This window comes from Stegostoma tigrinum, chromosome 2, assembly GCF_030684315.1.
Source record: "Stegostoma tigrinum isolate sSteTig4 chromosome 2, sSteTig4.hap1, whole genome shotgun sequence".
NCBI lineage: Eukaryota > Metazoa > Chordata > Chondrichthyes > Orectolobiformes > Stegostomatidae > Stegostoma > Stegostoma tigrinum.
In genome coordinates this window covers 101,929,787-101,954,089 of record NC_081355.1, presented here as the reverse complement: position 1 = coordinate 101,954,089, position 24,303 = coordinate 101,929,787, and the positions used below count along the sequence as shown (strand labels likewise).

At 41.6% G+C, this 24,303-nt stretch overlaps 1 protein-coding gene and 1 long non-coding RNA gene across 4 annotated transcripts in view; one reads left to right on the top strand and one right to left on the bottom strand.

Annotated features, from left to right (window-relative positions):
• Positions 1 to 24,303, bottom strand: part of LOC125465392 (uncharacterized) — a 52,447-nt gene that overhangs the window by 5,285 nt on the left and 22,859 nt on the right. The window contains exon 2 of the long non-coding RNA XR_007250233.2: positions 11,063 to 11,183. This is a non-coding gene — a long non-coding RNA (uncharacterized LOC125465392). The remainder of the gene's footprint in view (positions 1 to 11,062; positions 11,184 to 24,303) is intronic.
• stk17a (serine/threonine kinase 17a) overlaps positions 1 to 24,303 on the top strand; it is a 95,863-nt gene that overhangs the window by 51,033 nt on the left and 20,527 nt on the right. For all 3 annotated transcript variants that reach the window (XM_048558806.2, XM_048558798.2, XM_048558814.2), the window contains exon 3: positions 4,372 to 4,516. In XM_048558806.2, the coding sequence (XP_048414763.2) occupies positions 4,372 to 4,516 (145 nt within the window). The remainder of the gene's footprint in view (positions 1 to 4,371; positions 4,517 to 24,303) is intronic.

The following is a 24,303-nucleotide window of genomic DNA, read 5'->3' as shown; positions in this document are numbered from 1 at the left end:
TCATGACCCCATAGGCTCATGCATTTTAAGACATCCAGTACCACCACGTCAGTAATATAGACACTTTCCAAGATGTAGCTATTTTTTCCCCATATCCTATATCTTCCATATCCTTCACAACAGTAAATACTCATTCAGTACCTCCTCCACCTCCTGTGGTTCCACACGCATGCACCCTTTTGCCCGTAATATATTTTTAGAATCCCTTTGGCTTTTCCTTAATCCTATTTGCCAAAGCTATTTCATGTTCACCTTTTGCCCTCCTGATTTCTTTCTTAAGGATACTCTGCATGGGCCAAACCAGAAGAAATTTGACTGTATGGACGCATGAACACCAACTAGCCACTGAGAGGCACGACCAATCCCCCTTTGTCTCACTCAACACTGACAATGAAGGATACTAATTCGGCTGGGACAACACATCGATAATCACACAAGCTAAACAGAGTCACAGGAATTCCTGGAGGCCTGATATTCTAACTGGAACTCTATCAACAAGCACATTGAATTAGACCCTGTGTACAAACCTCTGAGAAACAAAACCGCAAATGATACCAAACACCTCAACAAACTAAGGCATATAAATAAGAAGGGGACAGAACACCGAGGCTTAACAAGATGCACACTGACGATGTTACCTAGCAGGGTGACGAAACATTTACAACCAAACCCACTGGCTCGGCGAGCATGTCTCCAACCTCATCCACAACCCAGGCTACAATCTTCTCAAACTTTAAAGTTTCCTTCTTATTCTTGACCAAAACCTCAATTTTTCTAGTCATCCAGCATTCTGTACACCTCCCTGCCTTGCCCTTCACCCCAACAGGGATGTACTGTCTCTAGACTCTCATTATCTCATTTTTGAAGGCTTCCCATTTTCCAGCCATCCCTTTACCTGCGAATATCCAACCCCAGTCAACTTTTTAAAGTTTTCTTTTGCCTGATACCGTCAAAATTTAGCTCTCCTCCAATTTAGAACTTTAACTTGTAGATTGGGTTTATCCTTCGCCATCATTATTTTGAAACCAATAGAATTGTGGTCACTGACCTCAAAGTGCTCCACCACTGTCGTCTCAATCGCCTGCCCTGCCTTATTTTCCATGAGTGGGTCAGGTTTTGCATCTTCTGTAGTAGGTATATCCATATAATGAATCAAAAAATTTTCTTGCGCATACTTAACAAATTCCTCTCCATCCAACGCTCAGCACCATGGCAGTCCCAGTCCATGTTTAGAAAGTTAAAATCCCCCTACCATCACCACCCTATTATTTGTACAGATAACAGACATCTACTTGCAAAATTGTTTCTTACATTCCTGCTGACAATTGGGGGGGTCTAAAGTATAATCCAAATAAGGTGATCATACCTTTCTTGTACTTCAGTTTCACCCAAATAACTTCCCTGGACATACTGCCAATAATATCCTCCCTAAGTACAGCAGTAAGGTTATTTTTAATCTAAAATGCTACTCCCCCTCCTCTCTTGTTCCCCTTTCTATCTATCCTAAAGCATCAATACCCCAGAACGTTAAGCTGCCAGGAGCTATGTCTCCTGTAACTGCTCTGATTCCCACTCCTATGTTCCCAACCATGCCCTCAATTCATCTGCCTTACCTGTATGGCTTCTTGCATTAAAATAAATGCAGTTTAATTTAGCAGCCCTGTTTGTTCTTAGCATTGTTCTTGCCTGTCTCACTGCTTGACCTACTCCTATTCCAAACTATCATCTCAGACTGCTGTCTTTCCTCACTATCTCCCTGCGTACTACCCCCACCCCCACACTAGTTTAAATCCTCCCAAGCAGTCCTAACAAATCTCCCGGCCAGTATATTAGTCCCCTTCCAATTTGGGTGCAATCCATCCTTGGTCACTCCTACTCCAGAAGGGATCCCAATGATCCAAAAGTGTGAATCCTTCTCCCCTGCACCATCTCCTCAGCCACGCATTCATTTGCTGTATCTTCCTATTCCTACCCTCACTAACTCATGGCATCGGGGATAATCCAGATATTACTACCCTTGAGGACATCCTTTCTAAATTCTTGGCAAATTTCCTATATTTTCCCCTCAGAATCTCATTCTTATCTCTTCTGCCATCAATTCTTGAAGGAGAAGAGCATAAAGATATCAGAAAAGGAGCAAGAACTTGGGACAAGACTGCTGCTCATGTGGTAGAGAAATGCCAACACAGACTGAAACAAAAAAAAAGTGTTGGAAAAATTCAACATGTCTGGCAGCATCTGTGGGGAGGAAGCAGAGTTCATGTTTTAAGTCCAGTTGACCGTTCTTTAGAACAGGACCAACAGAGACTGGTTGGACTAAGTTTCCAATTTTCTTGTTGTAATTTCCATGTAGTATTGGGAATAAGTTACATTTCACTTGTAGTTTATTTGTGAATAATGCTTCAGAGCAATTTTGAATTTGATTAATCACTACTCTTACTGTAAATTCTGCCTGAGGTTAAAAGAAAAGTAAGACTTACTCCTAAGTAGGCTACTTTGTTTTCCTTGGTTGAGTTAATAAACGTATAACTTAGCATCAGATAAAGTAACTGAATAGACGGACAAAACATCTGTGTGCAGGTATTGTGAGGATATTAGTCCAGTTTTTATTTAAAGTATGGCTTCTGTTACTTACGATACAATTGAGAACCTGACTGCTTGTTTGCCACACCATGTATTTAAACTTGCATAATAAAGTCTCTTTCCAGTTTTCCCCAACTCCCCAATATTCCCTTAAACAGCATCACTAATGTAAACAGGGAAATATTTTTGTGTGCCATTCCTTAACATTAATATAACAGTATCATAGTACACAAAGTAACGAAGGTGCAATCATCTGCCAACGTGTACCCGGTGTGGCTTCCTGTACACTGGGGAAACCAAGCGGAGGCTTGGGGACCGCTTTGCAGAACACCTCCACTCGGTTCGCAATAAACAACTGCACCTCCCAGTCGCGAACCATTTTAACTCCCCCTCCCATTCCTCAGATGACATGTCCATCCTGGGCCTCCTGCAGTGCCACAATGATGCCACCCGAAGGTTGCAGGAACAGCAACTCATATTCCGCTTGGGAACTCTGCAGCCCAATGGTATCAATGTGGACTTCACAAGCTTCAAAATCTCCCCCTCCCCCACTACCTCCCAAAACCAGCCCAGCTCGTCCCCACCTCCCTAACTTGTTCTTCCTCTCACCTATCCCTTCATCCCACCTCATTTCCTACCTACTAATCTCATCCCACCTCCTTGACCTGTCCGTCTTCCCTGGACTGACCTATCCCCTCCCTACCTCCTCACCTCCCCACCTATACTCTCCTCTCCACTTATCATCTTTTCTATATCTTCGATCCACCTCCCCCTCTCTCCCTATTTATTCCAGAACCATCTCCCCATCCCCCTCTCTGATGAAGGGTCTAGGCCCGAAACGTCAGCTTTTGTGCTCCTGAGATGCTGCTTGGCCTGCTGTGTTCATCCAGCTTCACTCTTGGCTATCTTGCATTCTCTAGCATCTGCAGTTCCCATTATCTCTGATCACAGTTTTTATTTACTGTCAAGTTCCACAAACCAAACTTTTATTTTTCTCATTGTTTATCATGGAAACATTCTATTAGCTTCCTAGTTTCTGTTTTCCATTTGAAATGTTCTGAGTTCTTGGAGTATGTTTTAGTAATTGGAAGCAGATCAGAATGTACGATAATGTTGAGTAATTGCTGAATCTAGCTATAAGCATAGCACTGTATGATACCTCTGCATTATGCCCAGTGAAGTTTATTGGGATATCGACTGTGGAAAAGAGATTTGAAAACCATTTTGCTTTGTGGAAGAAAAGTGTTACAATTTGCAAAGATATCACAGACATAAAATTCAGTGAACTATTTTCAGTACAGCCTGTGACATTGTATTGCTTCCAAATGATAGATTCTCAACAAACATGAAACATTTTTGAAAAGAAATTGCAACTTATTTTGTTCCTAAGTTTGGCTTAATATTCCTTTAAGGTAACATAACAGTGATGGATTTCCATACTAGTACTATCCTTGTGTGTATGCAGGTTATCTACGAGCACTTTGAATAATTCTAATTTGCCTGCTTCAGTGGGAATTTAACAGAGGTGTCCTGTTGTAAAGTCCATGGCGTGCTCAACAATAAAATTACTACTTATTTTCCAAGTTTGAAGAAAAATAGAGATTTGTGCAAAAAGATGTGCGGAAGTCATTCTGGGACTTCATTCTGGAGTACATTTTTAGCAGCTAAGCAAAGAAAGTGTGCAGTATGTTTGGGGCACATTTCGGTGTTCATGTGTTTTTTTTTCCCAGTTATCATTACAAACATACTTTAATTCAGTTACATTAACTTCTGTATTCTCTTGCATAGTGCTGCTGGAGGAGAAATTTTCAACCAATGTGTAGCTGAGAGGGAAGAGGCCTTCAAAGAAAAAGATGTCAAACGGCTTATGAGGCAGATATTAGAGGGTGTGGCTTTCTTGCATCGAAACAACATCGTCCACCTTGATTTGAAAGTAAGTGTTAATTGTACTTGTTTTAAGTTTGTATAATAGCCTGTGAATTTTAAACTTGTTACATACCAGAAAGTTGAATATTACTTGATAACTGAACTGTGTCTCCACATTCAAAGTCAATGGCCAGTTATGTGAATGAGCAGTTGAGAGATTTTTTGAAATTCTATGACTTATGTAAGAATATACAATCGATCAGAAGATGGTCATGTCGTTAAACATAACGTATCAAAAATGTATGTAAGTAGGCAGAATGCCAAATGTTTCAAGGGTAGGAAATACTGAACCGTGTTCAAGAATGGGGAGAAAAGAGGTGAAGAAAGTAAGCCCTAGGCCAATCAATCTTAGTTCCTGTGCGGATTAATTTCATCCACAATATAAAATGAAATTAGTTAAAATTTGGAAGGTTAAAGCGTCATCAGGAGTGATAATATAAAGAGGAAGGCTATACTTGATATATTTTAAGATTATTCCAGAAAGTTGGTAGGTAAATGGAATACAATGGTCTCCAATTTATGAATATTCAACTTGAGAACACTCATGTTACAAATATGATTATGTACAGCAGTGTAATTTTAAAGATCTAACTCCGAAACGTTTCCTGTACTTACAAATGGTATACTTTTATATTGTTTTGCATTCTTCCATTTTGTGTACAAATTGACCTGCGAACAGACTCAAAATCGGAACTTGTTCACAATCCTCATACTGCTTGTAAATGGTATTTATTTTTCATTCTTGCTTGCTTTGGAGATGGGATTCAAAATCACAACAGATTGGGGATTTAAAAAGTCTTCCCATTTGTTGGAGGGCTGAGACAAGAAGAATACAAATGTAAGGGAATTGGCACAAGAAGGATGGTGACATGCAGGAAACTGGTTCACACAGCAAGTGATTAGGATTTGGAACACACTGCCTGAGATTGTGGTGGAAACAAATTAGATTTAAGGCATTCAAGAGGGAGAGGGGCTGTGAGTGGCACTAGGTAGGTTGTTCCGATGGAAAAGTGGCACAGACACAAAAGACCAAATGGACTCCTCTTTCAGAGCTGTGATAGTTCTAAACACTGTGTAGCTGGGCAAGAGGAACAGGTCAGGACAGTGGTTGGAAATGAGGGTGAGTTGTTGAGGTTTTGGGAGATTTCTTTAGTTTATCCTGGAGTATGAACAGTTTTAGCAGAGGAGATGAAAGTGCAGCAGTACTCATTGTGGTCCATCAGACATGCCTAGAGGTTGGTTAAACCAGTTTTGTGCTAAATACACTTAATCTAAAGCAGGCTGGATTTTTGGTTGGAGAAATATCCCTTTTTTAACATTGAATTTTTGAACATCAATTGTTTACAATTAGCTGGTTGCTACTTGAGAGATTCAATAGCAGCTAGTGCTGAGTCATTGGAATGCAATGCAGGTTTTTCTTTGTAGCAAGCTGATGGGGAATGTTGTTTTTAAGAAATAGAACTCTGTCAGGTTAGATTTGCATGAAATGCAAGTGTGAGAGCCTACAGAGAACTAAACATTCAGGAAAAACAATTCCTTAACAATGAGCCAGTCTTTTTGGATAATTAAAGCCAAGAACTCTTGACATTTTTCTTAATCCTACGTAATTCACTTTACATAATTTTCTCTTGAAGTAACCACACCTATTAAATCTGGAGAGCTGCAACAACAGACCTCATACACCAATAACCTTGATCTTGCCCTGAACAATCTATTCTATCATTCACATCTTGATCCCTTTAATTTCCACCTTCTGGGTGACTTGGATAATTATTCCTATGATCATTTAACTGTTCCTGTTTTTCCTTTTCTAAATAAAAATAGTTAAATATCTAACTTTCAGACATTAACGAGTCAGTTCACAGGAGATAACTTAATTAACTGCACCTCCACCAAAAATGCACCTAATCTATTGAAAAGCCTCTTCTATGAAAGGAGGAAAAATTACATTTGTGTAAAACCTTTCAACGTAAGACAATGTAACACTGTCACCTCTGAGTCACCTGATAGAGCGTTCAAATGTCATCCCAGAGGCATGAGTACAAATTCCAGGCAGGTACCTGTGTGCTACAGTGAGGGATTGGATGAGACACTATATCAAAATTTATCTACGCTTATATGCGAATAAAAGATACTGTAGTACTATCTGAAAGGGCGTTCTCCCTTGCATCCTTCCTGATTGCCCTTTTGTTTACTCCCAGTCCCTGCACTACTGTACCATAATCAGCATTGCTATCATAGACAGGTGAAAACAGCTTATCCACAAGCAATATGGTGAGTTATCCACGAGTGCTGCTTCTCAGCACCCTGACATCATTGACAAAAAATAATCCCAATCATTATGTACAGGATAACAAGGTGTGGAGCTGGATGAACACGGCAGGGACATCAAGCAGTTTTTCCGCTGCCCTCGCCTCCATGCTTACTTCTTTAACCGTGAGCCTAGCCGTCCTGCCACTGACTCCTTCTTGCACCTCCAACACAAGCCCTCCTCCTGGACACCATCCCCAGGCCTCCTACCCTCCCTCAACCTCTTCATCTCCAACTGCCGCCTCACCCTCTCCACCCCTCTCACCCAATCCAACCTCCCCCCTGCAGAACGGGCAGCCCACCACTCCAAGCCCAATCTCACCATAAAACCCACAGACAAGGGAGGTGCAGTTGTAGTACGGCGCACTGACCTATACATTGCTGAGGCCAAACGCCAACTCTCCGACACCACCTCCTACCACCTCCTTGATCATGACCCCACTTCTGAGCACCAAACCATCCATGACCTCATCACCTCAGGTGACCTCCCACCCACAGACTCTAGCCTCATTGTTCCCCAACCCCGCACCGCCTGCTTCCATCTCCTTCCCAAAATCCCCAAACCAGCCTGCCCTTGTCGACCCATTGTCTCCGCCTGCTCCTGCCCCACAGAACTCATCTTCACCTATCCGGACTACATTTTCTCCCCCTTGGTCCAGGAACTCCATACCCACGTCCGTGACACCACCCAAGCCCTCCAGAACTTCCAATTCCCCGGTCCCCAACACCTCATTTTCACCATGGAAGTCCAGTCCCTTTAGACTGCATTCCCCATGCAGATAGCCTGAAGGCCCTCCGCTTCTTCCTGTCCAACCAGTCCCCCTCTACTGACACACTTATCCGCCTAGCTGAACTTATGCTCACCCTCAACAACTTCTCTTTCAATTCCTCCCACTTCCTACAGACAAAGGGGGTGGCCATGGGTACCCACATGGGCCCAAGCTATGCCTGCCTCTTTGTAGATTACATGGAACAGTCCCTCTTTTGCACCTACACTGGCCCCAAACCCCACCTCTTCTTCCGTTACATTGATGACTGTATCGGCACCGCCTCATGCTCCCAAGAGGAGGTCAAACAGTTCATCCACTTCACCAAAACCTTCCACCCCAACCTCAAGTTCACCTAGGCCATCTCCGACACATCCCTCACCTTCCTGGACCTCTCAGTCTCCATCTCAGGCAATCACCTACAAACTGATGTCCATTTCAAGCCCACCGACTCCCACAGCTGCCTAGAATACACCACCTCCCACCCACCTTCCTGCAAAAATTCTATGCCCTATTCCCAATTCCTTCACCTCCGCCGCATCTGCTCCCAGGATGAGGCATTCCACTCCCATACATCCCAGATGTCCTCGTTCTTCAAGGGCCGCAACTTACCTCGCAGTGGTCGAGAACACCCTCGACTGTGTCTCGCGCATTTCCTGCACCTCATCCCTCACACCCCGCCCTCACAATAACCGCCCAAAGAGAATCCCCCCTAGTCCTCACATACCACCCTACCAACCTCCGGATACAATGCATCATCCTCCGACACTTCTGCCATCTACAACCCGACCCCACCACCACCGACACTTCTGCCATCTACAATCCGACCCCACCACCAAAGAGATTTTTCCCTCCCCACTCTTGTCTGCCTTCTGGAGAGACCACTCTTTCTGCGACTCACTTGTCCGCTCCACACTCCCCTCCAACCCCACCACACCTGGCACTTTCCCCTGCAACCGCAGGAAGTGCTACACTTGCCCCCACACCTCCTCCCTCACCCCCATCCCAGGCCACAAGATGACTTTCCACATCAAGCAGATGTTCACCTGCACATCCACTAATGTGGTATACTGTATCCGCTGTACACAGTGTGGCTTCCTCTACATTGGGGAAACCAAGTGGAGGCTTGCGGACTGCTTTGCAGAATACTTATGCTCGGTTCGCTGTAAAAAAACTGCACGTCCCAATTGTGAACCATTTCAACTCCCCCTTCCCATTCCTTAGACAACATGTCCATCCTGGGCCTCCTGCAGTGCCATAATGATGCCACCTGTAGGTTGCAGGAACAACAACTCCTGCTTGGGAACCCTGCAGCCCAATGGCATCAATGTGGATTTCACCAGCTTCAAAATCTCCCCTCCCCCTACTGTATCCCAAAACCAGCCCAGCTCGTCCCTGCCTGCCTAACTGTTCTTCCTCTCACCTATCCCCTCCTCCCACCTCAAGCCACACCTCAATTTCCTACCTACTAACCTCATCCCGCCCCCTTGACCTGTCTGTCCTCCCCGCACTGATCTATCCCCTCCCTACCTCCCCCAGCCATACTCTCCTCTCCACCTATCTTCTCCTCTATCCATCTTCAGCCCGCCTCTCCCCCCCACCCCCGCTATATATTTCAGAATCCTCTCCCCATCCACCTTTTCTGATGAAGGGTCTAGGCCTGAAATGTCAGCTTTTGTGCTCCTGAGATGCTGCTTGGCCTGCTGTGTTCATCCAGCTTCACATTCTGTTATCTTGGATTCTACAACATCTGCAGTTCCCATTATCTCTCATTATGTACAGGACATTGGTTAGGTCACTTTTGGAATGCTGCGTTCAGTTCAGGTTTCCTTGCCATACAAAAGATGTGGACTGTATTCTCCAAACTGATATTTAATGGCTGGAAAAGTAGGTGAGGTGCTAATTGAGGCTGTAGCCAGTAGATGATAGACATGCCAACATAGGACACTTCTTTTTCTACAGCATGACCCTAAGAGTAGAGGACTTGAGGCTAAACTTACTGTTGATGGTTCTGAACGTCCCAGCAGTATGCTGTAGCCCAGTTTGATAGGCCACTGTAAGCCCATGACTGACCTTAAAAATCTTCGGTGAAACATGTGAGAAAATCTTAATCTAATTACATACACAACTGAGTCTTATAGTACTACATCTTAATTTTGCAATTAGTATTCTTCATAGAATGTTAACAATGCAGGAGGAGGCTACGCAGCCTAACTTGCCTTCAGTGACTGTCTGTGCATTTTAACTTGGAGTCAATCTCCTGCCTATTCCCATAATAGCTAGTCTTTTTAAAAAAAAAATCATAGTGACCGCTTGAATATCTCAACTGAATGAGCGCTACCAAGCTTCCAGATATTATATTCCATGCCTTAACTACTTGATGTACAGAAATATTTTCTTTTCGCCACCTCATATGTGTTTTTTTTTTGCAAAACAGATTAAGAGTTTGCTGTCTGGTTCTTGATCGATGTGCAAGTGAGACCAATTTGTCCCTATCCACTCTGTCCAGGCCCACCATGACTTTGAAAATTTCTATCTCATCTCCTCTTAACCTTTTCCACTCTAGGGAAAACAGTCCCAACCTCTTCAGTCATTCCTCATCGCCAAAACGTAAAATCCCTAGAATAACTGAAGTGAACCTCTTCTGCAATCTTTCCAATGTATCCACATCCTTCCTGCAGAGTGATACCCAAAACTGTAAACAGTACTCCAGTTGAGTTCTCATCAGAATCTTCTATAAGTTCATCACAACTTCTCTCGTGCACTGATTTATGAAGTCTATTGTTTACTACATTTCTCTTTACCTGTCCTGCCATCTTTAATCACTGTTGTATGGATACATGAAGTCCTAATTTTCCTGTACACTAAATAGAATACCACCCTTTACCTATCTATCCTCCACTCTGCCAACATGTCACAGCCCTTTTGAAATTCTGCACTGCCATCCTCAGTCTAGTTTTGTGTTGTCCACAAACTTTGAATTGTCACGTGTACACCATAATTTAAATCATTAACACCTATCAGGAAAAGCAAGAATCCTACAACCAATGGCTTGAGGAACTCTGTTGCAAACTGTTTTACAGCCTAATAAATACCAGCTAACTATTTCTCACTACTTTGTTTCTATCAACCAATTTTGTATCCATGTTGTTACTTTATTTCATGACTTAGAAATTTCTTCAAGTCTGACACCTTGTGGAAGTCTATATATACCGCATCAACAGCCTTTCCCTCATCAATCCTCTCTGTTACCTCTTCAGAAAAACTCCGCAAAATAAAACACAATTTTACTTTAACAATTCTATGCTGACTCTTCCAAATTGGTCTTCTTTCTTCTTAATGAGAGTATTAATCTATCCTAAATAACTGTTTCTGGGAGTTTCTCACCACCAAAGTTAAACTGACTGTTGGATAAAAAGGTACAACTTTTGTTTGAACAATGAAATAGTTATAATTCTCCAGCCCTCCAGTATCACCTCTGAATCAAGGGAAGATTGAAAAACTATTGCTGGTGCTTCTGTGATGTCCACTCCGGTTTCTTTCAGCATCCATTGATGCGTCTCATCTGGTCCTGGAGCATTTTCAATTGGGTAACATCTGCGTAGGCAAAGACAAATGCAAAAGTATTAATATAAACTGAAGCTGTCTTGCCTCTGTGTGCAAATCACCTTTTTTTTGAGTCTCCAATTAGTACCACTCCTCCTTTTCCTGTCCTTTTACTATTGATGTCCTTCCATAAGTATTTTTGGAATTTCTTATATGTTAGCTTCCAGTTTTTCTTCTCGATCCCTCTTTGCTTCTCATTTTGCTTTCTCATGTTGTTTCTGAACCTTCTGAACTCAGCTTGGTTTTCAATTGTATTTATACACCTGCAATAAGCACAATTTTTGTTTTATAGCTTAATTTCTATTTGCTTTGCCATCCGGAGACCTTTAGATTTGTTGGTCCTACCATTCCCTTTTGAGGAAGTGCACCTCGACTTGTAGCCAAACCATGTGATCTTTGAAAATTAGTCAATTGTTCAGCTGTGGTTTTTCCTGCCAATTGTTAGGTTGGTAGAAAGTAGATGTTTGTTGCCCCTACTGTCAAATCAGCTAAGATAAATGTAAAGTGCTGTGGAAACCAGAGCTCTGAAATAAAACCAGAAAGTGTTGAAGGAACTCAGCAGGTCTGGTAGCATCTGCAAACAAAGAAACATGTCCACTTCAGGAATTACTATCACACAAGTTAAACGTCTGGATGTATTGAATTAAAAACATGCAAAATATTTTTATGCCCAAGTCATTTGTGTTGATCACCCTTTCAGGAATGTTGAATCTTTGAAATTACTGAAGTACAATTCATAGACTTAGCAGTAGAATCATCTTTTCTGAATATCACCATATCCTGATATGATAAGTAATTTGGCAGCAAGTTCCTGTTTCCATACCCTCTAGAAAATATTAGTATAGAAACAGGGTGCCTCATCTTTCTTCAGGACAAGTGACTATATCAGCATTTCCAAGAAAGGATGAGATGATTACTCTTTAAAAAAAATTTGTTTACATTTTAGGTTCAAATAAATATTCCATTTGATAGTTCAATTGAAATACCACAGAAGGAGTTGAGTTCTTTAATTGTATATTTTTTAAAAAGTGCTGGAGAAGCTCAGCAAGTTTGGCAGCATGTGTCGAGGAAGAAACAGAGTTAATGCTTTGATCAGAGATAATAGGAACTGCAGATACTGGAGAATCCAAGATAACAAAGTGTAGAGTTGGATGAACACAGCAGGCCAAGCAGCATCTCAGGAGCACAAAAGCTGACGTTTCGGGCCTAGACCCTTCATCATCAGAAAAGGGGGATGGGGAGAGGATTCTGAAATATATAGGGAGAGAGGGGGAGGTGGACTGAAGATGGATAGAGGAGAAGATACGTGGAGAAGAGAGTATGGGTGGGGAGGTAGGGAGGGCATAGGTCAGTCCAGGGAGGACGGACAGGTCAAGGGGGCGGGATGAGGTTAGTAGATAGGAAATGGAGGTGCGGCTTGAGGTGGGAGGAGAGGATAGTCGAGAGGAAGAGCAGGTTAGGCAGGCTGGGACGAGCTGGCCTGGTTTTAAGTTGCAGTGGGGGGAGGGGAGATTTTGGAGCTAGTGAAATCCACATTGATACCATTGGGCTGCAGGGTTCCCAAGCAGAATGTGAGTTGCTGTTCCTGCAACCTACGTAGACAGGACTCCCGTGACACCACCTACGGCCTCTACCTCCTCTAGAACTTCCAATTCCAGAGTTAGTGTTTTAAGCCTGACTGAACTCTCTTTCAGAGTCTTGAAGGTCTGAAGTGATTATAATGAGGTCAGCCAGGTGGACCTCCATATAATGAGTTTTCTAATTGGGGCTGTTAACGTCGTCAGGTCAGGGAGCTCTGGCTGACAGATATAAACAGGAGGATCGAAAGTTCTGTTCGCTCTGAGGAAGCTGGATCAGTGTCAAGGACTCCCCACATGTAAATAAAATGTGACTTGGTGATAGGATACTGGCCTCTGTGGAGTTAGTTCATGAAGTTATATTAAACTCAAAATGTTAACTCTGCTTTTTCTCTAAAGATGTTGCCAGACCTGCCGAGATTTTCCACAAATTTTTGTTTCCATTTATAATTTCCAGCACCTGCAGTTCTTTGATTTTTTTTTACTGTTTTCTGGTTAACTCTGTTTCTCTCTCTGCAGATCCTGTCAGACCTACTCAGTTTCTCCAACACTACTTTTTATTTCAAATTTCCTACATTTACAGTATCTTGTTTTTATTTTCATTAATTTTAATCCTTCAAAAATATAATAAACATTGTAGGTTTTCAAAAAGTCATTTGGTCATACAAGCGATTTAACGTTTAAACATTTGCTTTAAAAAGACACATTTGTTGAAGCTTTTCATGCACTGATTAGAACAATTCACAAGAATACCAATGCAAAGAGAAAATCAACACTTTACACTGCATGAGAGGAGATTACCGATTGGTGGCAAATGAACTTTGGCAGAGCTGTTTCCATAGAAAAAGCACAAATGTGTGAAGATTGTCAGTTAACTGCCAGGCTTTGCTTTGAATTCCAATCAGGCAGGTTAAATATGACTGTTCAGGGCATTGTCCTGAGAAATGAATCAGCAAATGGCTGTCACATAATTTGTTCAGTTAAAACAGGCACAATGTTTTCTTTCTGTCTGCAAAGAACTACTCCCTGTTTATAAATAAATGTAGCTTCCAGTGCATGCAAGTCAGCCATATTTTCAGCTTTACTGACAGTTCTAATTGATTCATAATTGTAAGCATAATTCAGGAGCCAAATGGTTCAAATGATCTCTGATTGCAGCCATATACCTCAGGCTGGATTCAAGAAGTAAAAGGGCTCAAAGCTTTTTGTTAGATTGAAGAGAGGGGAATGCTGAAGCTCTTCAACTGTTTGCCCATAGGTCATAAGTAATTCTCCCTGCATTCCTAATACTGAGCCCAATGATCTCTCAAAATAAGTTTGCTACTCATGTGACTTGCTGTAGCTGGAGGGAGTAGAGCAAAATTTAATTGCATCTTCCAGAGGTACTTTGATTAGCTCATGTTGGCACAATTAGCCTAGTTATTGTTTTGTGGCCTCCGCTAATCAGATTTTAATGTTCTATTTCCAACATTTAAGACTTCCAGGGCTATCTCTCCATAAAACAGGATGAAAGCTGTTCACACACCTCAGGGATCCCTTTGTCAAATAATGAATGCTGCAAAGTGTACAATGATAATTAGTATCACCCATCTTAAGGCTAGACAGGTTCTTCATTACAATAAAAATGTCCTTTTTTTAAAAAAAAGTTCAATGAATCAATCCAGCTGATGAAATTAAGACATTACTATATGATATACTAACATCTTTGTGGCAAAATGTGGAATTGCTGGTAGAAATTTTGCATCTGTGCAGACTTCCAGAGTTGAAATTTGATTCAGTGCTGTATTCACAGAGAATGCCGAGGGTTCCGTTGTCATTACCACTCAAAGTCCTGTGATTCACTAATTTCCAAATTCATTATCTGTGTACGTTGCTTATCAATTTGATGTTAGTTGACACATGCTCAGGGCAGAATGGCAAATTGGCATGAGTGATATGTGGAGGTTCTTGGCCATGCATATGCACTTACATACAGAGACTTCAACAGTTCATAGAGTATGCAAAAATGTGGTTCTGTAAGCTGAAGGCAGAGAATGGGACAATTTATTTTGAAATGCTGTTTCAAATGGAAACGGTTCTAAGGAAGGGTCACTGGACTCAAAACATTAACTCTGATTTCTTTCCGCAGATGTTGCAAGACCTGCTGAGATATTCCAGCAATTTCTGTTCTGGTTTTTCTTTCAAGTGGACACCTCTGCTTAACTTTCCTTTCACTGTTTTCCTACTCTGTTGTTTTACTTCTCCTCTGTGTTCTGTGGCAAAGCTAGTGAAAGTCAAATGTCAAAGTAGGTTAAAGGATAGGCCATTGGAAAAGAAGTGGCAACGCTTAAGGGGATATTCCAGCAATCACAGAATAGACCATTTCAACAGTGTGAAAAATCCTAAGGGACTGATCCACCATCAGTGGTTAACGAAAAAAGCCAATGACATCAGACTCATACAAGGCATATGATTGTGCAAACATAGGCAGGTTGTCAGAAGATTGGGCAGAATGTGAAAAGGCAACAAATTACAAAAACAATTAATAAGGCGGGGAATATTTAGAGTACTGGAGGAAGTTAGCTTAAAAAATAAAAACAGGAGAATTTAAAGTAACAAATTTAGTCACTGTTCCTATCAAAACAGTGCCTGGAGAATTGATCTTATTGAACAGCAAAGCAGGCTTGAAGGGTTGAGAAACATCCTTGTGTTCCTTGCTTGTATGTTTGTGTTCATCTTGTCTGACTTTCACTTTATTCCTTTCAAATGGAATAAAAAGTCAGGCAGCTTCTATGAAGAGTAGGATGTACAAGCCAGCCAGATTGAGGATTCCAATGTATTATGGTTTTTTTTAATGTGAGTAATAACCCCAGAAGCTTAGATTAATAACCGAGAGGTGAGTACAAATTGCAGTGTTATTATTACCACGGTTGCTGGGGCAATTAAATTTAACTATTTAAATAAATCATCTGGATTATTGAAACTACTGGATGATTCTAAAACTGCATCTGATTCATTAATATCCTTGAGGGAAATCTGCCGCCCTCAACCGGGGTGCTGTACATGTGAACTTGGACTACAGCAACGTGGCTGACTCTTAATTGCCCTCTGAAATGGCATAGCAAGTAATTTGGTTGTATTTGAGAAGGCAGCTCATCACTAGCTTGTCAAAAATGAATAGCGTTGGATAATAAATGCTGGCCTTAGCAGCAATGCTCTCATCCTAAACATGAATAAAAATAAGTTGTTCATTGGTCATATACTAGCGGGAAACAATGCCTGGCATCAGCAAGCAACAAATTTTGACACATTTGCTCATCAAACACAATGAACAACTGCCTCAAACTCTGTGGATCTGCAAGGTATCACCAGACCCAAAAGGTTAACTCTGATTTCTCTTCACAGATGCTGCCAGACCTGCTGAGCTTTTCCGGCAACTTCTGTTTCTGTTTCTGATTTATAGTATCTTCAGTCCTTTCAGTTTTTATCATGCACACTTTGTTTCTTTCACCTGCAGTGAGCGCATTGTAACATTGGAAGTGCTTCCATCAATTGCGAAGTTTTTGGTTCTCACGTAGCATTGCATTATCAGTCAATGGTCAACATGGCCTTCACCTTCAGCTGCTTCTCCACTGTAAAGAGTGACCTTGCTGTTGAATGTCGCCACAACTGCTTCATGTCCTCGGGAAAAGACGTTGATGACTGCAGTCATATACCTGATCTGAAATCCAAACTGGGTGTGTTGTAGTGAAACCACTGGAAAATTTGCTGTTGTAAGTTGCAGCTTGAATGTGTGCCTCGCTTGGAGCATGGGTGTGCATGAAATGCAAAGAAAAGGCCTTATGATCTTGGAGAGACTGAGTTATAAGTTGAAAGGCTACATTTTGAGGGTGGTAATTGTGTCATCATTAGTTTTGGTACTTGGTAAGGTTGATATCTCATTATGTCCACTTTCTTTTATAGTATTTTTATCTTTTGCCATATCCATTCCCAGGATTCGTAGACATTGTACAGTGTTCAGCCTATTCTAGATTTAGATTTAGTTTGTTTTCTAAATTGTCACATGTACTTGAATACAGGAGTAATGTGAAAAGTGTACCAGAGCCATGCTTGGTCCACGAAAAAGATGATTAAAAACAGATGCAGAAATAAAAGAAACCTGGCAAAAGAAAAGGAAATATCAGATCACCACCTCCACCTCCACCATGGGTCCAGCCGCCCGATAAACAAAGCCACAAATTCCATCCCTCTGTCTGCAAACGCTCAGGTGCCTGCCAGCATTGGAATCTTGTTGCCATTCCTTGGTGCTGTCTTGTTTCCACTGTTACTGCCATGGGTCTGCACTGGGCTGATCTTGGCAACGCTAGCTGCTGTTGCAGCGGCCGGGCCCAGAACTGGACTCAAACTCAGTGCTGGGCCCACCGCTGCCAACATTCTGGGAAGGAGAATGCCCCTACTGCTGCCAACACTCCATGAATGAGATTACTGCTGTCGAAAACTGGGCGGGAAAAATGGAAAGGTAAAAGAAAGAGAGAGGTTTAAAAAAAAGACGTAAGTGCATGAGCCGTGGGCTCAGGACCTGGGCGCAAATGCAGCTACTGTGCTGCTGCAATCTTGCCATTATATTCTGCCAGGTATGCAGGTCTGCCATTCTATTGGGGCGGTATTCTGAAGTGAGTTTCTCACTCTTTCCTCACTTCCACTTCACCCGCTGTCAAACTGGGAGCCAGGAGTTAGCACAGGTCTATTTGTTAACCTTCAATATGTTCTCGTTCCTCAGTAGTTCACTTTTCTGTTGATACTGCTTAATATCCCTAAGTGCAGGATTTCAAAAGGCTGACCGCTGTTCAGAAAAGAAATTTCTGTATCCCTTTTAGTTGTTTTCTCAGAGTTTCCTAAGGGTTCTCATGTTGTACTACTTCATGGCAGCCGATTAAAAAACATATTCTCTGATTCACATGTTAAACACTGGAACATGTGGAATGTGTTTAAACTCACTAAGCTTGCATTACATCAGGGTCAGCTATTGGGGCTGCTGTTATCATTCGTGATCTCAGCCCTTTGCAGCTGGTAGCTTGTTATTGATCTACCCACGAAGAGGAGCCAAACTACCAGAGAAGAACTAAACACATTTTCATCCTGTAAGTAAGGGCCAGATACAAGTCCTAGATATGTTTACTTTTATTTTCTTATGGAGCACAAAGTTATTTTAAGGTGTGTTTCTTTGTTCAGGGGATAACTAATCATTTCCTAGTTATTTAGTGTCTGTTGAGCATTTCTAAAGCAGTGCTGTTTTAAAAGCTAGTTTTCCATGTTCAGCATCTAAAAAATACAGTAGATTGACAGCAGGGCAATAAAGGAGTAAGATAAGGTCATTCAAGCCCTCAAAACTCTCTGCCCACGTTAAACTAAATCCCTTGATGTCATTAGTAAATAGAAATCTAACAGCCCCTATCTCGAATGAACTCAATGATTGAACTTAGCCTGCAGAGCTAGGGAATTCAAAGAATTACCACCCTCCGTGTGAAGAAATACCTCCTCATCTCAGTCCTAACTAACTGGTTTGCCACACTTTGTTATCTTGGATTCTACAGCATCTGCAGTTCCCATTATCACCCATTAAGCTTTGCATCATTTTCAAACTTGGAAACATTAGAAATTGTCCTAATATCTAATCATTGATATAAACTGTGGGCCCAAGCATTATGCCATCAGTCACAGCTTGTCAATCTGAGAATCACCCATTGACTTCTACTCTTTACTTTCTACTTGTCTCCATAAGAAAATAAGCTAATCTTTAAACCTTGCTAGCGTAATGCCCCCAGTATCTTATACTTTGTGTCTACTAACTTCCACTGCTGGACTATAAGTAAAGTCTTCTGAAAATCCAACTACACTACATTTACTGGTTTTCACCTTTTCATTCAGTTCGTGACATCCTCCAGAAACTCTTATGCTTTACAAATGTGATTTTCCCCTTTGTGAGACCATATTGCCTCTACTAAACCAGACAATTATCCAATAATTCCATTCTTTATACTAGTTTACTGTATAATTTCCCTACTACTGTCACATCATGCATACCATAACTGAGCAATGTTTCTATGATTTAGCTGGTTCCAGAAAAAGCTGGTAAAGTAATATCCTATTGACCATCATTTCCTGGGATGAATCTTGCTGAGGATTTGTATAGAGAGTATGCATGTAAAAGTAGGAGTGCAAACTTTACAAAGAATAAGGCATGTGCTGAGTTGACTGTAACTTTGTTTATTTGATATGTCGTGCCTACTTATATACACAATGTATTCTCAAAGTTATATAATCCTTCAGGTTGGACTTTGAATAGAAAGTAGAAACTTCTCTGGTTAAGGCGACTTGCTTTAAGCCACTATTGCACATTTTCTGTGCTCGTTAAAAAGCTACCAGAAATGACTTGGATGCCAAACGCAGCTCATGGATTTTATTTAAAGTAAACGACCTTGCCTTGTATCGGAAGCTCATCAGTGAAAGTAATATTTGGTTATTGGTTGCAATGAGAAAAGGTTGTCAGTTAAGACCCTTTTTATATGTATCCCCTTTCTTACCCTGATGCAAGTTTTCTCAGGTTTTCCTCTGACAGTAATCGAGCATATATTTCCAAATGCATACAGGTGCCCGGCAAGGTTCCCCACGTCCTGTGCACGTTTACAATATTAGGCCTATGTTCCCTAAACTCAGCCTTCTAACAGGATCTCTAACCACATGTATAAGTAAGCAGGATTTTTTTTGTACAGTCTTAGGCACGAGGAACCCCAACAAATCAAATTGCTGAACTCCTTTTTTCAAAAAAAAATTACATTAATAATGGTTTTATCTCACTTGGTGGCACAAAAAGACATAAAGAACAGACATGCCGCATTCCAAGGGAATCTAGTTTGGTTGCTGTTGGTATTTTTTATCAGTCACTGTCATTGTTGTGGTTCTACTTGGGTTTATGAACTGAGGAAAAACTCATGTTCTGAATGGGCACACTGAGTCAGTGATACTGTTTATTTAGATGGCGTGGTAGAAACTAAAACAGTATCTTCTTTGTCATGTTCTTGAAACAAAATATTTACTTAAAGGCACCAAGAATCTATTTATAACTTGTGTTCTTCTCCAGTGGAGCATCTGTTGGTATCTCATGTCAATGCTTTAAAAAAATAAGTTGTACTGAAACCTAGGCATTTGCCATAGTTGCTGTGCAGTGTATTTGACATGAAGTTTTGCATATATTGTCACAACCCACTGAAGAGCATATTGTAAATAAAGCCCTGCTATTCCTGGAGTTGTCACAAAAATCAAAAAGATGTTTTAAAACAAACGCTCTCTGATGAAGGGTCTAGGCCCGAAACGTCAGCTTTTGTGCTCCTGAGATGCTGCTTGGCCTGCTGTGTTCATCCAGCCTCACATTTTATTATCTTGGAATCTCCAGCATCTGCAGTTCCCATTATCTCTGACACTTTGAATTTACCTGACTTTCAGACCACTTTGACAGAAAACACAGGCCAGGTTTCTGTAATTAACAAGATCCTCTCTTTATTATGAGTGCATAAGAACATAATAGGAGCGGGAGTAGGTCATTTGGCCCATTCAGCCTGCTCCAACATTAAAAAAAAATGGCTAATCTTCTTGTGGACTCAGCTGTGCCTACTCGTCCACTCACCATAACTCTTAATTCGTTTACTTTACAACAATCTATCTATCTTTACCTTTTTTAAAAAAAAGTTCACCGAGGTCGCCTCAACTGCTTCACTGGGCAGGAAATTCCACAGACTCACCACCTTTTGGGTGAAGAAGTTCCTCCTCAACTCAGTCCTAAATCTGCTCACCCTTACTTTGAGGCAGTGCTATCTTGTTCTAGTTTCACCCACCAGTGGAAATGATCTCCCTGCTTCAATCCAATCTATTCCCTTCATAATTTTGTGTTTCTACAAGATCTCCCTCATTCTTCTAGATTCCAATGAGTGAAGTCATAGTCTACTCAATCCTTCCTCATAAGGCAACGCTCTCCATTCTGAAACTAACTTTGTGAACCTCTTCTTCACACCCTCCAGTGCCAGTACATCCTTTCGTCAACAAGGAGACCAAAACTGTACACAGTACTCCAGGTGTGGCCTAACCAGCCCCCAATACAGCTGTAACATAACCTCCTTCCTTTTAAACTTCATCTTTCTGCAATGAAGGCTAATATTCCATTTGCCTTAATTAGCTGTCGATCTGCAAAGCAACTTTTTATGATTCATGCACAAGACATCCAGATCCCTCTGCACAGCAGCATGCTGCAGTTTTTCACCATTTAAATAATAGTTTAATTTGCAGTTATTCCTACCAAAATGGATGACCTCACATTTACCAACATTGTACTGTATCTGCAAGATCCTTGCCCATTTATTTAACCTTTCTATACCCCTCTGCAGACTTTCACTTTCTTCTGTACACTTTCCTCTACCAGTCATTTTAGTGTCATCTGCGAACTTTGACAAATTACACTTGGTCCTAAAATCTAAATCATCAATGTCCATTAAATTGCGATCCCAACGCTGATCCTTAAGGCACACCGCTAACCACTGATTGTCAAGCAGAAAAACACTCATTAATCCCCACTCTTTGCTTCTGTTCGTCAACTAATCGTCTATTCACGCTAATACATCATCCATAAAACTTTGCACTTTAGTTTATGCAGCAGCCTTTTGTGCAGCATCTTGTCGATTTACTTTCTGTAAATCCAGATACATCACATCTACTGGTTCCCTGTTTTTCACCGTGCTTGTAATGTCCTCAAAAAATTCCAGTAAATAAGTTAAAGATGACCTGCTTTTTATGAATGACGCTGTGTGACCCCCCCACCCCCCACACCATGGGACCGTTTCTATCCAGCTGTCTTGCTATTTTTCCTTGATTATTGATTCAAGCATTTTCCCCACTCCCGAGGTTCAGCTAATGGGCTTATGATTACTGCCTCTTGTCTACCTCCTTTCTTAAACAGTGGCATCGCATTTGCTGTTTTCCAATCTGCTGGAACCAACTCAGAGTCCACCAAATGTGGGTAAATTACCACAAGTGTATTCACTATTTTCCCACCATCTCTTTTAGTGCCCATCAGGACTAGGAAACTTGTCTATCTTTCATCCCACGAGCTTGCCCAACACAGCCTCTTCAGCAATAACCATCATTTGTAGGTCACCACCTGCCATAGCCTCTTGTCCTCGGCTATTGGCATGTTATTTGTGTCTTCCACTATGAAGACCAACACACAGTACCTGTGCAATGCTGCAGTCATTTCCTCATTTCCCCATTTCCCATCATTAAATCCCCCTTCTAATACTCTAAAAGGACCAATGTTTACCTTAGCCCCTCTTTTACATTTTATATTTTTCTGGAAGCTTCTGTCTATTTTTATATTCTGAGCTGTCCATCTTCCTTTTCTTTTATAGATTGAGAATAAACTAGCTCAGAATATAAAAGTAGACAACAAAAGATTTCCCAATTCCCTCGTGTACCAATAATCTTTGCCACTTTGTGTGTATTTGCTTTCAGTTTGACACCTCCTTTATTTCCTTAGTTATCCATAGTTGATTATCCCTTTTCCTACAGTCCTTCCCTTTCACTGGTGTATACATTTGCTGAGTCCTGAGAAAAATCACTTTGCAAGTCCTCCACTGTTCCTCAATTGTCCCACCATGTAGTTTTTGCTCCCAGTCGACATTGGCCAACGCCTTTTTTTTAAAATTCATTCACAGGATGAGGATATTGCTGACAAAACAGCAATTATTGCCCATCCCTAATTGTCCAGAGGGCAGCTGAGTGTCACCTGTAGGCCAGACTAGGTAAAGATGGCAGTTTCCTTCCGTAAAGGACTTTAGTGAACCAGATGGGTTTTGACCACAATTGACAATGGGTTCATGGTCATCATAGGATCCTTAATTCCAGATATTTTATTGAATTCAGGTTCCACCATCTTCCCTGGTTGGATTTGAACCTGCGTCCCTAGAACGTTATCTGGGTCCCTGGATTAACAGTCCAACAAAATACCACTAGGCTATCGCCTCCCCTGTTAGTCCCTACCAATAGGGTTCCTTTAACATGAGAATTATTGGATGCTGATTGTACCAATAAGGTACTGTCAGTACCTCCTACTTGAGCACTGGGTCATGGAGGCACTGAAGAGCGTCCAGGAGAATGCCGCTCTCACCTTGAATCTGTGCCCTCTTGTAGTTGACCTTTCCATCCTGGGAAAAAGCCTCTATCTACCCCATCTATGCCTCACATAATTTTGTACACCTCTATCAGGTCACCCCTCAGCCTCAGTCCTTCTAGTGAAAACAATCTGTGTTTATCCAACCTCTCCTCATAATTAAAACCTTCCAGACCAAGCATCATCCTGGTAAACCTTCTTTGTGCCCTCTTCAAAGTGTCCACCTCCTTCTGGTAGTGAGGTGACCAGAACTGCACAAATGTTCCAAATGTAGCCTAACTGAAGTTTTATAAAGCTGTAATGTAACATGCAAACTTTTCTATTCGATGCCCTGAACAATGAAGGAAAACATTCTGTATGACTTCTTGACTACCTTATCCACCTGTGTTGCCACTTTCAAAGATCTGTGGACCTGTACACCTAGATCTCCCTGTATGTCATTGCTCCTAAGGGTTGTGTGATTTATTGTATTCACACCCAAATTTGATCTTCAAAAATGCATCACCTTCCATTTGTCTGGATTAAACTCCCTCTGCTGTTTCTTTGCCCAGCTCTGCTATCTGTAGCCCACTGTACCCTTTGGCAATCCTCCTCACTCTCTGCATCTTTGCCAATTTTAGTGTCATCAGTAAACTTACTAATCAGTCCGCCTACGCTTTCGCCCAGATTGTATACATAGATATGTATTACAATCTCTGATCCCTGCAGAACACTACTAGTAATCTCCAAAAAGCACCCTTCCACCACCATTCTCTGTCATCTATGACCAAGCCAGTTCTGTACCCATCTAGCCAGCACACCTTGGAACCCATGAGACTCTCCCTTTTTGTACCAGTCTGCCATGAGATACCTTATCAAATGCCTTACTAAAAGTCCACGTAGGCCACATCCACTACCCTTCCCTCATTAATCAGTCTTGTCATCTCCTCAGAAATCTCAATCAATTTAGTGAGATGTGACCTTCCCGTACAAACTCTCACTGCCTATAACTAACAAGTCCATTTCCTTCCAAATGTGAATGTAAATCCTGTTTCTCAGTATCATCTCCAACAGCTTTCCCACCACTGATTTCAGGCAGTTTGGCCAGTAATTATGTGGATTATGTCAGTTTCCCTTCTTAAACAAAGGAACAACATTGACCATTCTCCCGTCCTCTAGAACCTCGCTTAAGCCAAAGAGGATGCAAAGGTTATCTGTTAAGCCCCATTTATTTTCTTCCCTGCCTCCCGCAGAAACCTTGGATAGATCCCATCTGGCCCTGGGGATTTGTCTACCTTAATGCATTTCAAGATACCCAACATTTCCCATTACATTATGTTGACCTGCCTGAGAGTCTCTG